Raw genomic sequence first — 14135 nt, 5'->3', positions numbered from 1 at the left:
CGCGAACCACCAACTCGGACGGTCCCGTCATAGATTAGATCTTCCCCCTCCGATGCGGAGAAATGGATCAATCTAGAGACAGGTGAAATCCAAGCTAGTCCTGGTCAAGGACTGATAGTTACTTCTGTCTGGTCCGTTCAAGCTCCTCCAAGTCTCACTTACACGTGCATCCTCTCACGGAAAACTCTTTATCATGTGTAAGTGGATCATATACAATATCGACTGAGGTATCTACAAAGACACGCAATGCTGCTAACGCTTCTTCTACAAAACTCCGGCCTGAATCATGACACGCCGGCCAACGCGGTGAGCTGGCCAATTACACACGTGTTCCCTCGCCTCCTCGTTCATACCGCCCGTCACAAACGTCATGACCGCATCGCCCCGGCCTGCGCGGCGCTTGCAACCGCCTGCAGGGGCTCCAGCTCGTCCTCCATGTTTTGGTCCGTCCGCTCGACGCCGGCAACTTGCGCGTTGACGGCCGACCCGCCGGCGCCGTTGGTCGTCGTCTCGGCACTGGAAACCTCCTTGGCCTCGCCCATGCCGATGACGTCGATCCACTTCCAGTACTGCACCTTGCCCTCGGAGCGGTCGAAGATGGTCTTGTCGTCCATGAGCCCGTCGTGCGGCCCGTTGTCGCCGTCCTCGTCGCCCGAGATGCCCATCTTGCCGGACCCCGTGCCGTCAACCAGGTCGCCGATCCACGTCCTCGCCACCGGCACACCGTTGGACCGCAGAAGCTGCAGCTGCGCCCTCAGGTTCAGCCGCAACGCGCGCTCCGGCTCCTCCGATTTGAAGATCTTCTTGGTCAGCCAGGGGAACAGGACGCCAAAGTCCGACTGGCTCAAGTGCGCCGAGTTCTGGACGTAGAAGAAATTTGGCTCGGCGAGGCGGACGCCGCTGCGGCTGAAGAGCTGCGACGTGATGACGTTGACCGAGGGCTGCGGCGACAGCACGCGGGCGGTGACGTGGAGGTGGTCGTTCCACTTGAAGAAGGCGTCCGACTCGACGGCGAGGATGGCGCTGCCGCCGGGGGCCGTGGGCTTGTTCGCGTACGCCGGCAGGGGCAGTTGGAAGAGCTCCGAGGAGCCTGGGGCGAGCAGCGGGAAGCACCACATGTCGAGAAGCATGGTGACGTTCTTTTCCGTGATCTGCCGGCACAGCGCCGAGTCCTTGCGCGGGGTGAAGAGGGGCTTGGCGACGTGGGCGAGGGCGGAGGACTCGGAATAGTACGTGGTCTTGAGGAACTGCACGACAGAGGCGGCGCCGAAACTGTGGCCACCGAAAATGATGCACCCAGGCTCGTGGACGTGAAGCTTGTTCTTGAACTGGGTCAGGCTGGGCGTCGACTTGTTCAGGTTTGACATGGCCAGGCCGAGATCCATGTTCATGGCCACCACGTGGATCAGGCCCAGCTCCCACAGGCGGATGCGCAGCTGGTCCTCACGCGCTTCGTAGATCTCAGGGCGCGCGTCGTGATCGAGACGGACGTAAGGGACGACGCGGCGGGTGTCGCGCATGAAGTACTGATCCTGCTTGCCGGGGATGCGCACGAAGGAGGCCACGGCGCTGCCGTCGCGATGCTCAGGGCAGATGACGACGATGCCGTGGGAGGCCAGCGAGCCGGCCAGGTGGGAATACGTGTTCCGGTTGCCGCCGAGACCGTGGGAGAAGATCATGGTCGGCCATCGTCGGTTCGGGGTATCGGGTTCGAGGATCTCGGCGTTCTTGTGGACGGGAATCGTCGCGTAGTGCAAGTGTCGCGGGAGGAATCTAGAGATCTGTAATTAGTACGGTGGACACAATGGCGAGATATTGCATGCAAAGGGGATCCACATACGACATAATGTCTGCGAGCACCGGGCGGATGCCAATGAATTGGGTGTAGGCCGAGACATGCTGTCTCTGAGGCGAAGGCAGCCAATTGATCCTCTTGCCGTTGGACTCGGGGGTCGCAGGGTAGAAGATGCGGCACTGGACAGTGTGGATGTCGGAGGCGCTGTAAGGGGTCGGGCTCGGCGACTCAAGCTCGGAAACGGGCACCTCGATGTCAACGGTGCCGACCTTGTAGGGGCCGGTGTAGTCGGGGAGGGACGGCACAGGGCTCAGACGTGAGAAGAAGGACGCCAGCTTTTCGGCGGCCGTCGGGGGCGCTTGCGCGGCAGGCGACATGTCTGGCGAGATTTGCAGTCGTTTTGCTGTGGTTTGAAATGCCTGCAAGACGATGATGTGTGTGCGTTTACACTGCGTGTGCTACGGCGGTTTACCGTCGTCGTCGTCGTCGTCGTTGTCGTAGGTTGCAGCTGCGGGCTGGTGATGCAAGTAAGAAGAAATCGAAGCGCAGGCCGACGTTGGGACGCTAAGAAGGGGTGGGAAAAGAAGGGATCAAATTCCTGTCGCTCGCTCAAGGGTGCAGGACCGGAGGGGCGTAAAGAGTCTCGACCCGTTGTCTGCTCTCTGGAATTCTACCCAGTAACCTTTTCTTGCGGTCGGATGTGCGTGTGTCGCGATGGTGTTTTGGGCCAATGTTTCCGTTGATGCAGGTTGGTCCCGTCTTTTCATGCAAGATCAATGCAGCAAAAGTCGTCAGCTATTAGGCCACTCAACCGAGCCAGGGTGGTTGATGTTGGATGGAGCGACGAGGCGATTATATCGAGATGTAGCCGTTGTACGGGACGTTGTCAGGGGTATCCCGAGGACTCCGAATGTCTATTGTGTAGTAAATGATGCAGTCAAGAGCCGCCAGAAGGCAGACGAGGAGGTGTATCCGTCGATCCGTGCGTATGTATATGTGTAAAATTAGCCAAGACTGTGAGAGCAAGGCGAATTATTCCACGGAAGCGCAGTGTCCAGGTGAGATTTCGAAACTCGATGACAATCAAATCGGCGCCAGAGTTTCCCTGCTGACAGCCTCACTCCAAAGTCAGCTAAAAAATCAGGCAGGCGGACAGACCTCTTTTCATAGCAAAAGACGGCATGAACACCTCCTTCTCGCCTTTTCTTCAAAGAGGAGAGAGAGAGAGAGCAGGGGAAGGGAAGAAAGGCAGAAAAAAAGGCACCATAAAAAAGTTGCTTTGAACCGTCAAGGGCCAATCATGATGCCGGAGTGAGGTGGTCTTGTGGCCATTTGCCTGAGATGGAAAACGTCATCTACGCGTATAATCTCTGAGTGTCCGTCCAGTGCGTCTGCCTCGGTCAACTAGAACGGTCTAGGCCGGATCCGAGAGAGAGAAAGAACAAACACAAACAGGGCTAAACCGATGCCGTGGAGCTCTAGAACCCGCCGGGATGGTACGACGAACGACAGTGTGCGCTGTGGACTCTGCGCCTCAAGCTTCTTCCCCCTTGCGGACAGCCCGAGATGTTGGAGGAACCAGTGGGACGTGAGCGCGCGGCGGCTCCGAACGAACGACATTTGCCGTCGCCAAGGCTGCATTTGTTCCTGCAGGAGGAATGAGACACTGAGAGACCGCGAGACTGCGAGACTGTGTGAGAAAGAAAGAGAGAGAGACATTTGATTTCGTCTTCATTTGCGATGGCCTCTGCGCTTATCTGTTGCATGAATTCGGTGTCTATTACTTGAACACGACGCTCCTCTTGCGCGCGCATAGACTTCGCTGCTGGCTCGGCGCCAATGTCATATCGTTATCTCCATCTCAATAGGCTCAGGTTTGGATCCACTGAGGCCACGGGGAATTGGCTACGATGACGAGAGACAAGGGCCGTCCTGGCAGCCGAGGTGCAGTGGTCGAGGGCCGAGGCACGTCCTGGCCGCCTACCTATGTCGAACAGTTCTGCATTGCTGGAAAGGAAGAGGGCATAGAGAAAAAGAAAAATTAAAGACGGAGACAATTGTGTTGGTATTGCGTCATTGTCGGGCACTTCACGCTCCGTGCCTCCGACATCCCATCCCCTCGCTTATTTGTACGTAGTAGCTTTTTTGTAACTGGAAGATTGTCTTCTGATTGGACCTTTTCCTGTGCCCGAGACCCACTAAACTTCGGGCAGACTTTTTTTTGCCTTCTTTTCTGCTTCATGCGCATTTGCCCCTCACTCAACCTTCACCTGCTTCCACCCAAACCCATCTTGCTTCGGCTCTTAGGTTGTGGACCGTGAGAAAGTTAGCACACAGGATCTTCTGATCATCGTACGGAAGGGTGGCCGAGTTGGTTATGGCGCCAGGTTAAGGTCAGCTTAACATCTGTTTCCTGGTGGGGCAACCCGCGCGAGTTCGAGTCTCGTCCCTTTCATTTTTGCATTTTTATCGTCTTGATCTCCAGGCTCTCTCATCAGTGTGTTGATTTATTTTTCTGCTCTCAACCAGTCACGTATGTCTGGCTGCTTTATTTTACCCGAGTAAGTATGTGATTGATGCAGGGCATAGATCCATAGGAAGATGTCGACTGTCCTCACCTACTCCCCCACTAACACTGGCTGGCCGCTGCCATCGTCTACCTAAACTTCAGCTTCAACCCGCATCTCATCCCCAACGAGCCCGGCTGTCGTCGGCGTGCTCGCTGATGCTATCCCCCAAATACCGGAACACTCAGCCAGGCGCCTTCTAGACCCCCACCCCGTCCTCTTCTTGCCGGACCATCGCCATCGTCCGTTTCAACCCCCCCGTCACCACCATTACCCAGTCCTATCCCCAGTCCGACCCTTATTCTACTCACACTTGAATATCCCGAAGACATAACGTTTTAGGGGTTGAACTCGGCCTTGTTGTTCGGTTTACGTGAGTCAAGGATACGTGACTGTTCACTCGACAAACGTGCAATTGGGTCACGCCATATCTGGAATACCCGGGACCTCATCAGTCATATGTAACCATCCCTGAATTCGTGGGGAGGGTCCCCCTTTTGCCCTCTCAGCCATAAGATCAACTATATCACCGCCGGAACCACCCAAGATCACTGAGAATCTTTGTATATCTGCTATGCCTGTCAACTCCGCTGCCACCCCTGGGCCAGAGGAGCAACTATGCATTCTTGCAATGTGTCAAGTAAGAAATGAAATGTAGAGTCCATCATACGCCGCCCTTGTGCCGTCATATCATGGCTGCCAGGTGCACAGGAAGCTTGCAGCATAACAAGCTCTCCCATCGCGGTCCTGGGCAGCTTGTAAAAGGTGCCAGGACACCAAAAGACCCCGTTCCCCCAGTCCTTGGCCATTTGTCCATATTCGTTTCCCCCTAGGGAACACCCAGGTTCCAAACATGCAACTCATGCACTCCCAAAGAACTTCAACAACGGCAAACAATGAATCAGTGGGTGAAAGAAGCCATGCCCGCCGAGGTATCCTTGTCAAAGTCAGAACTGTACGCCATCCATACGCCAGACCACCCGCATGGTGCATGCGCAACATCTCTCAAACATCGAAACCTGGCTTGATAGTCCAAGAGGCAGAATGTCCCTTGCCCCCCACCTTCTCGGCCACAGCTGCAATGGCCTCTTTGATGTCATTACGGGAGATCTTGGCATGGGCGAGCGCGACATAAGAGAGGTCGACCAGGCCACCCTTGGCGATCTTTGGATTCGCCCTGATGACATCCTTGAGCTCCTGGAGGTTGTTGTTCTCCATAATCTTCTTCGGCAGTGACTGTACACCAGCCTTGGTGCCGCTGATGGCCTTGAAGGCATTAGACGGCGTCGACGACTCGCCGGCAGCCTTGTCCTTGGTAGGACGGCCAACCGACTTCGGCTTCGGCTCAGGCTCCCAGTACTTGGTTGAGAAAGGGTCGATTCCAGACCGATGATCGAGAGATTCTTTGAAGCACGTGTTAATGCGGCTGTAAGAGCGAGAAATGGGATAGGGCTTACCCAGAATGAACTCCATTCTATGTTCGTACAAGGTGCGGTTGGGACCGGCGCGTTTCTGATCCTCCCAGCAGAGCCCTGTACTCTCAGGTTCGAGGCCATTGGCACTGACGAACCGGGCGGGGCCGTGGTCCTCCGAGTCGTCGAGAAATTCGTCCATGTCGCCGTCACCGTCGTCGAGGTCGTCTTCCTCATCGTCTTCAATGTCAACGTCTTCACCTTCACTTTCCCATTCGGCTTCCGAGTCGTGTTCGTAGTTCAGGGGGAGCTGGTCGCGTAGAGTCGGGTTCCGTGCGAGTCGTCGCATGCTGGTCTTGCCTGCTTGGTAGGGTTTAAGGGTAACGGTGCCTCTGTAAGGAGGACGCACGTCCTGGTAGAAGCGAAGGGTCTTGATGGGGACTTGTCTCAGTGCGTTAGTGACCTCCTTCATGATTGCCTTCTTATCCTCCTCACTCGAGTCTTCGATCTTTTGCTTCAGCTTATGCATCTTTTCTATGGTGTACCGAATGGGCGGGTGGATTCTTCCTCGTGGGGCTGGACGGCTGGGGAACTGGAAGACCTCGACGGGATCGAACTTGCCCACTGAGGCCTGCACTCGCTTGCCGTCGAAGTACTCTCTCAAGATTTTGGTCTTGGCATCGTGCGTCTCTTGGTCCATCTCGAAGGGGTTCTTGGCCAAGCGTACGGTGCTGTGGATGTAAAACGGTTTGAACCGCTTCTCGTACTCAGACTTTTCCTCCTTCTTGACCGTGGGTGCTGCCGAACTAGTAGATGTGGCGGCCGGTTTGGCGGGGCTCTCCGTCTTGATATTCGGGGTGACTGCTGCATCCTTTTTGGGTGTAGTAGAAGGTGCCTTGAAGAAGGACATGAGCTTCGGTTGAGCACGCTCCTTCTTCTCCTTCTCCTCTTGGACCTTTCGCTCTTCTTCCTCCTTCTTGCGACGCTTCTCGTCCAGCCTAGCCTGCTTCTCTGCATCGGCCTTGGCCTTTTCGGCCTGCTTGGCCTCCTTCTTCTCTTCACGCTCCTTCTTCTTCTGGGCCTTTTCCTTTTCCTCGGCCTCTTTTTCGGCAGCGGTCCGGCGCTTCCGTTTAGCCAACTGATTTGCGGAAGGCGTGGGATTCGGGGCAGGAGGGTTTGATGAAGAGCCGGCATCGGTGGTCAGCTTCGGAGAGGATGGGGTCTTGGTGGGGGTAAGATTGGGGGATGGCGAGCCGCGAGGGGGGGTATTGGTGGCGGCGTCAGTTAGGGAACCTGGGCTGCTCTGGGGTGGTGGTGAGTCGCGGTCAAGCATCTGAGGAGAATGGGGGGCGGCTGGAAAGGCTGCTGTTAGTGATGTGGTGACCAGAAAAGGATAGCCGCACGACGGGCAGGCCGTGTGGGTTGAGCAGGCCGCACCTTTGACGGGCTGGACGGCAGCTTCGGTAGCCTGCTGTTTGACGCCGACGGCGAGACCACGTTCGTCAATCATGAGCTCGTCGCCCGAGAACTCTTCATGGCTTCTCTTCAGAACGTTGGCCCCCATGTCCGACTCTCGCTGGACGTTTGTCGACATCTCGAACAGAGGCATCGGACGCCGGGATGGTCGCAGTCGTCGCGACGGTACTCGGAGGTGACCGTGGTGTTGGTCGAGATCTAAGGTTGACGTTCGATTCGGCGACGGGGACGGAAAGGATGGACAGTCGAGGATTGGGCCGCTTTCAACGAAAGAACAAATAGAAAGTGAAATGAGCAATGGCCGAGTAGATTTAAAAAAAAAAAAACGATAGAGGCGAGCCTGTCGACTCCAGGACAAGAGGTCCTCTTCGTGAGATCAATTGCTGCAGGCCGTTCGGGCTCAATGGAGGTGAATTGGTGGGTGTGGTTAGGTAAAGTGGAAAGTCGAGATTGGAAGGTTGGAGCGATCCCGGAAAGACGCGACTGACGCGTAAATTTGGCGTTAGAGAGGCCGGGGTCGTGTTTCTTGGGGGGCCGCACGAGGGGGGAAAGGGTGGAGATTAGGCAGGAGAGAGCGAGATTGGGGTGCAGTTGGTGGTGTTAAAGGGGGACTTGTAATACTGGGGCGCCAGCATTGTTCATCGCCAGCCAGATTGGCTGGATGATAGCCTCGTAGTGTTATGGGAGTGTCTCAAGGCCGGTGTATTCGGTACACTGTGTTTGATTCCTTTGAAAATAGAAACAAACACATCCAATTGATTCTTTCGGTATCAAGCGCATACAGAGAGCCCTTTCAGGCTCAATATGTCAACAAGTGGTAAGGCCATTCTGCCCTGTTCCAGCATCTCAATGAGTTGTGCACTAACAGTCCCCATCAAGCCTCTTTATCCCGACGCGACCCCTTGTACTCGGACGCGTTTGTGGTTGAGATAAGATAAGGCTTGCGGCAATTGCGGCTGATTAGATAACATCCTATTTTCATTGTGGCTGTGCTAGTTTTCCATAGTGGCTGGTGTCCCTCATGGCTGAGCAGTGGGGTTGTGTGGGGTCTGCTCTTCTGCAGCACGGATACCGGCTGCCTCACCTCACGGCTTCATAGCTTCACTGGCTCACCCACCTCATCCACCGAACAACTGGAGAACAGCCCTTTGGAGAACAGCCCTTCCATGCAAACAATCACTGGAGACACCACGACCGCCAATGGGTCGCTCGGCTCAATCGGGGTCTTGGCTCAAGTCAGAACGTTGCATCATGATGCCATTTTTTTTCTCTCCTCCCACGCCCTCCCGTCCGATTTGGTCGCCCCAAAAGATCCCAACACCCTGCACCCGCCGATGACCTCTTTTCGGGGCGAACGAGAGAACATCAACAAGGGGAGAGAGGGGCGGAAAACTAGGGGTCTTAGGGGGGAGGTCGGGTCCCTTTTTTTAATTTTAATGCGGGAACACGAAGTGATCGACGCCGCCGGCAGAGAACCAATCAGTCAAAAGTCGACCCTCACCCTTTGAGATTACATACATGTCCGCGTTGAAGTGCAGGTACCGGCGAAACGGCAGCGTAAAAGCAACAATGACGGACATCCCTGCACTCAGCAGGCGGCTGTCCAGGTTTCTCGTTTCGGGCAGTGATAGCCGCGACGACGTGCAGCAGTTGGCACGGCAAAGGGAAGACCGGGACGGTGCAAAAATGCGACGGGGTATGTTCATCGAACCCACGAACGGACGGGAGGGGGACCTGCAGAGCCGCTTGGCGGTTTCTTTGAAATGGACGTCTATTCACGCGCCTCGTTGGGTGTTTTCGGGTGAACTGACGGCCGTATGGTCGACCAACGACGATCTGGGGCGCTGTGGGAGACGTGATGGCGCCGTCTTCGGTTCCCACTCCAGCCCGTTCAGCTCGTATCTTGCTAAGCAGACAGAGAGACAGAGGGAAATGCCATCCCAAGCCCAGCCCGAGTAACGTGGACGATACACACGCACACAATACGGGCAAAGACTGCTGGGGCATATCCATCCAGGAAACTCGAAGAGTGGACATGTGTCAACGACAGCCACCCGGTAGGCGTTGAAATGACCCAAATTACCGCAAGGGTTCAGACAACCCTCAAAAAAAAAGTCCGGGGAAATTATGACACTCTCGACTCGTCATGTGCCAAGCAGTACACCAGACACACCTACTTAGCACTTGTAAGTAGGTTCGCGCCATAGGAGAAACGCCGCAAGCGGCTCACCACATGCCTCGGGGGCCAAACCCGTGTCCATCCGCCCCCCTCCCGGCTCGTGCAGAATCGGGGATTGACTCTGCCCGAGTGACAGGCTTCCCAACTTTCCCATGGAGGGGAGCATGCGAGACATGTGCGCGAATGGGGGGTTGTTTCCGAGGCGTTTACTTCCCACCCATCCAGAAAGAGAGACAAGAGACACAGCACTAGAGACCGTCGGAAACGGTGTGCGGCTGATGGAGAAAATGGATCAAGGTTAATCTCACCCAAGGTCAGACTGAGACAAATCAACATACCATCTGTCGAAATAGGGGGGGGGTCCTTGATTGAACATTCAAGCCAACAAAAACGCCCATCTCAATTCTTCATTGACACTTCACGTTCTCCGAGAGCAGTTGGGGGCCAAGAAGAGTGTGTAGGAATCGCAATGCCTAGGAATGGCCTTTCATATTCGAGCATTTCAAGCTCCTCCCTCCATGTCTCACTTCCTCTCCGCGCCCGGGCACGAAAGGTCGCTTTCTCCAACGTGGTATCATCCTCCGCTTCTCTGACTAGCTGATTGTTGTTTTTTTCTGCCCCAATCCTTGTTCCTTCTTCCGCCGGACGCAGTCTTCGGTCTCGCGTCGCGCCGCCTCCTCATTCTTTGGTGTTGCCCGCAAATTAAGTAACGGACTTGTAGTGGCCCATTCATGTGGAGTATGGGAACTCGCAAAGATACGCAAGGAAACGCAATGGGTAAAACAAAACCCGTAGGTATAGCGATCATAGAGCGAACCGCTGTGGATGTCTCTGCGACAGATGGGTAGTCCAGAGAGCACCTCCCGGAAGCCCCGTCGAGCGTGTGTGTGTGTGTGTGTGTGTGTGTGTGTGTGTGTGTGTGTGTGATGTAATCTTCGGGATGGCCTCCTGTATTGGTATCGTCCCACCCAATAAACAAACCAAGAAAATAAACGCCGGGTTGATGCAAGAGTTTGTGACAGTAGAGGAAAAAGCCAAACGCCTCGTCCAAACGACCGTGTATGTCCCTACCCCGAAAGGAAAGGCGTTCGTACAGATATGATGATGACGATGAGAGAAAAACAGTGAGAAAACAATGGCCCGCGTCGATGCCGGTTCCAATCGATTCGATCGTGCGGCTTTCGTAGGGCCTTAATCGGGGTTGGCGATGTACAGACGGCCACCGGTGAGCGTCGTGGTGCGTTCGTCGACGCTGCCCCTCCTACGGAGATCGTCGACGCCCTTGACGCTCTTCTCGCGCGTGACGGTCGAATGCATGAGCGAGTTGCTCGCCAGGCGCGCCGCGTTGCCGCCCATGCCGCCGAGCTCGCCGAGGTTGTCGGCGCGCTCGCCGCTGCTGCTGCTGGCAGAGCCCGTCGTCATGGCCTTGCCGCTCGCGGCATCGCCCAGGGTCGCGTCCTCGAGTGCCACCTCCTCGACGAGGCTGCCGCTCCGCTCGGGTGTGTCGCTGGGGCTCCACCGGCGGCCGCTCTGGCTGCCCAGGGCACCACTGGAGGACCGGTAACCGGGGCCACGGCGGCTCGTGGTGCTGCTGCGGCCACTGCTCCCCGTGCGGCGATGGTGCAGACGCGGGTCGTCGTCGTCGCTGCTCTCAGCCTCGACCTCGGTGGCACTCAGACGCATGGGCACGCCGCCGACACCGATGTGGTTCTCGCCGGGGGCGTAGCCGACGACGCCAGGCTTGCCATGGTGGCGGATCTTGGCGGCGACCTTGCCGGTGGCGCTGATGCCGGTGGTCGTTCGGCCGGAGGGGGTCGAGAGGCCGCCGGAGTTGCGCTGTCCACCGATGACCTCGAGAGTAGCGCGCATCTTGGCGGCGCGCTGTTGGGCGAGCAGGCGGGGGTCCTCATACTGAGCGCGGTCGCACCAGACGGTGGCCTTTTGCTTACGGAGAAGGGCGACGTAACCTGTGGGTTGTGGGCTGCTTCCGCCGGAGCGAGACGAGGTCGAACGGCGCAGATCGGTAGTGGACGAGGTGCGATATGCGGCCGGAGGCGGCGGCGCGCTTGAAGTTGTGCTGAAGGTGTTGACCGAGGGGGAGCGACGGGTGTGCTGATGGGGATTTGCGTGGGCGTGGTGGGAGAGGTGCATCGGCGTCGGACCCTGGACGTTCACGGGGAAGGTGTTGGAGGATGTCGTGCGTGTGCGGGAGTGGGAGTAGACGGCGGACGAGTCCATCAGCTGATGTCGCCGGCTCGCCGACGGGTCCAACATGACCGACGTGGTTTATGTGTGGTAGACAAGGCTGTGGAAATGGCGGAGGAGGAACGGCAGATCAGGCAGACAGGCTATGTGCCGCTGCTGATGCCGAGACGTCGATGACGGGGCCCGATGTCAAGGTCGGTGTCGACACAGCTGTCGTGGTGTGAGGATCGTTCGTCTTCGTCCCCTCTGGATCGTCGGCGGTCAATAAATACAGGCGACTGACTGTTGAGCGCTCAAGTTTCCTTCCCGGGCGAACCAATGCAGACAGGCGTTGGGGTCAGTGTCGCCCGTTGCGGATGGGAAGGAGAAAGATGAGGAAGATGAGGAGGAGGAGGAGATGGTGAAAGGGGAAGAAGTCGTGAGGTCGGAGGTATTTGAGAGGAAGTAGAGGCTGTGATGTAGGTAGGGAGAAGAAGAAAAAATAAGAGGGACGAGCTGGGAGAGTTGGGCACGGAGGAGATTATCAGGTCAGATCCGGCGACGGCGGGCGGCGGGCGGCAGCGGGCAGAGTACCTAAGCAATCCAAGCAGGGGAGGGGTGGGTGATTACTTGGGTACGTTTCGCGGGTCGACGGGGCGAAATGGAGGACAGCTCTCGGGTACCTTTTAGCGCTCTGGTGCTGCTGGGTGCGCTGGAGGTGCGTGTGTGCTGTGTTGTACGGTGAAGGTGACGGCGCTTGGGGGAGGGTCAGTGGGAGTGAGAGAGTGAGACTGGGAGTGAGTGAGCGAAGGGGGAGTGAGATGTGGATGGGGGGGGGGGCGGGCAACGGACAGGGGACAGGGGACCGAGGGGGGCGTGGTTGCAGAGTGAGAGAGTGAGAGAGAGTGGGCGAGTGGGTGAGGGGAGGGGGGAAATGAGGCAGAAGAGGTTCCCTGGGTCGGGAAAGCCGAAAGGAGCTAGCTGATACTGATATAAGATTCCCACGTAAACGATAGGATACCTACGCAATCAAAGTACCTTTATTCTCTCCCCCCCCCCCCCCCCCTTCCTCAGTGAGTACCTGTATGAGTGGTGTCGTGAGCAAGACTGAGTGAGAGTGAAATGGCGACAGTGAGTAAGAAGCCAAGCCACGCCTAGGAGGGAACCCGGTATCCGTTACAGGCAATAATAGTAAATTCCCCTCGTCTCTCTTTTTCTTTCTCTTTGCTTCTTCCCTTTTTATTTTTATTCTTACAGTTGTCTCTGATTTCCTCCCGGATCCCTTTGGTTGCGCCGTGTTTTGTTTTGTTTTGTTATGGTTTGTTTTGTTTCCGAGACTCTCAACCACGCTCATGCGATTAATTGATTGATTGATTGACTTTGATTGACTTTGATTGACTTTGATTGTTACAAAGACCATCAACAAGAAGGACAACCTTGGTTGACGACAACCACCAAGAAACGGCGCTTGTTCAGTCCACTTGCCCGCAGTAGTTCGCGATCAATGGTTCCTTCTGCTCTCTTCCCCCCCACCCCTAAATAGAAAAGAGAACGGACGGGTGACGCGACAGTGACCTGAGGGCTGAGAGCTCAGAGCTGGGAGCTGGGAGCTGAGAGGACAGTGAACGAAGAAGAGGGTCTCGGATTTGCACGACTTGAGTATCTCGCTCGTGTCCGTCGTCCCGCCGTCGCGCTTAGAGCCAGACCCTCCTCTCCTCTCCTCTCCCAAGTCCTTGTGGAGCACGGATGATGGGCGGCGAGTCGGCAACCTGGTCGGTCTGCGGTCTGTCTCCCCTCACACACGGGGGGGTCTTGGGGAGTGGTCACTGACTGCGGCTGAACGTCTGTGCTCTTCTCGTTTTGTTGTGTTTTATTTAGCCCGCTGGGTACGGTATATCCGTTCGATAGTGCCCGCCGAGGGATGATGCCAGAGCAATGAGGGCATGCACGTTTCGTCGATAGTGCGCCGAGAGCTGAGGGTTACTTACAGGCGGGGGTTGAGTTTGGTTTGAGATCCGCCGGCGAGGGAGAGTTGGTTACGCGCCGTAAAGAGACAGTAAACAACGCGGCGACACGAGGGACGACGGAGACACAAAGAAAAAGAGTCTACAATGTTCTGATGGTGGGTGTTGTTAATGTTGTTTGTTGTGATTGACGTTATTGTTGTTGTTGTTGCTGCTGCTGCGTGTCTCTCTCTTCCTTGCGTGTTTCGTGCAGTGTCGTAGTGGGTGTGAGAGGTCCTCGGCCAAGATAACGCAAGGCGGCTGCAGGTCTGAGATGGAAGGACCTGAGATAGAGTGCACCACTCAAGGTAAATAACCTCACTTTTCCGGCCGTTCAGTGAGGGGTGCGGCGTGGGTGGTGGGATGGGTGAGAGGCGAGCTGTAGGGGGGGGGAGGGCTGCAGGCGTGGGTGTGGCGGCGGGCCATGGTCCAAGTCAATAAGTCAATAAGCAACGAGCGTGACGAACGAATCCAAAAAGGTGGGATCGCAAACAAAAGACGACTCCAGAGAAAAAGGTC

At 56.4% G+C, this 14135-nt stretch overlaps 4 protein-coding genes across 4 annotated transcripts; 1 reads left to right on the top strand and 3 right to left on the bottom strand.

The window, feature by feature from the left end:
* Nucleotides 1–126: 126 nt before the first annotated feature.
* On the bottom strand, nucleotides 127–3819 carry CDEST_04336 (Putative platelet-activating factor acetylhydrolase-like, alpha/Beta hydrolase). Its single transcript, XM_062920495.1, has 3 exons — nucleotides 3513–3819; nucleotides 1841–3442; nucleotides 127–1773 (listed from the first exon to the last, which is right to left on the bottom strand). Exons 2-3 carry the CDS (start codon nucleotides 2170–2172, stop codon nucleotides 369–371), a joined length of 1737 nt encoding a protein of 578 aa, XP_062776546.1. The 5' UTR covers nucleotides 2173–3442; nucleotides 3513–3819; the 3' UTR covers nucleotides 127–368.
* A 1050-nt stretch (nucleotides 3820–4869) lies between these two features.
* Nucleotides 4870–7744, bottom strand: CDEST_04335 (Putative chromatin assembly factor 1 subunit A). Its single transcript, XM_062920494.1, has 3 exons — nucleotides 7212–7744; nucleotides 5820–7127; nucleotides 4870–5765 (listed from the first exon to the last, which is right to left on the bottom strand). The coding sequence occupies exons 1-3, from the start codon at nucleotides 7381–7383 to the stop codon at nucleotides 5368–5370; spliced, it is 1878 nt and encodes a 625-aa protein (XP_062776545.1). The 5' UTR covers nucleotides 7384–7744; the 3' UTR covers nucleotides 4870–5367.
* Nucleotides 7745–8819: 1075 nt separating this feature from the next.
* CDEST_04334 (uncharacterized protein) lies at nucleotides 8820–9209 on the top strand (the record flags this gene model as incomplete). Its single annotated transcript, XM_062920493.1, has 1 exon — nucleotides 8820–9209. One exon carries the CDS (start codon nucleotides 8820–8822, stop codon nucleotides 9207–9209), a length of 390 nt encoding a protein of 129 aa, XP_062776544.1.
* A 572-nt stretch (nucleotides 9210–9781) lies between these two features.
* CDEST_04333 (uncharacterized protein) lies at nucleotides 9782–12203 on the bottom strand. The gene has a single exon (XM_062920492.1). It carries the CDS (start codon nucleotides 11701–11703, stop codon nucleotides 10621–10623), a length of 1083 nt encoding a protein of 360 aa, XP_062776543.1. The 5' UTR covers nucleotides 11704–12203; the 3' UTR covers nucleotides 9782–10620.
* Nucleotides 12204–14135: the final 1932 nt, after the last annotated feature.

This window comes from Colletotrichum destructivum, chromosome 3 (genome assembly GCF_034447905.1).
Source record: "Colletotrichum destructivum chromosome 3, complete sequence".
NCBI classification, from domain to species: Eukaryota; Fungi; Ascomycota; class Sordariomycetes; order Glomerellales; family Glomerellaceae; genus Colletotrichum; species Colletotrichum destructivum.
The sequence above is the reverse complement of the archived record's forward strand: the minus strand, read 5'-3'. Positions and strand labels throughout refer to the sequence as shown.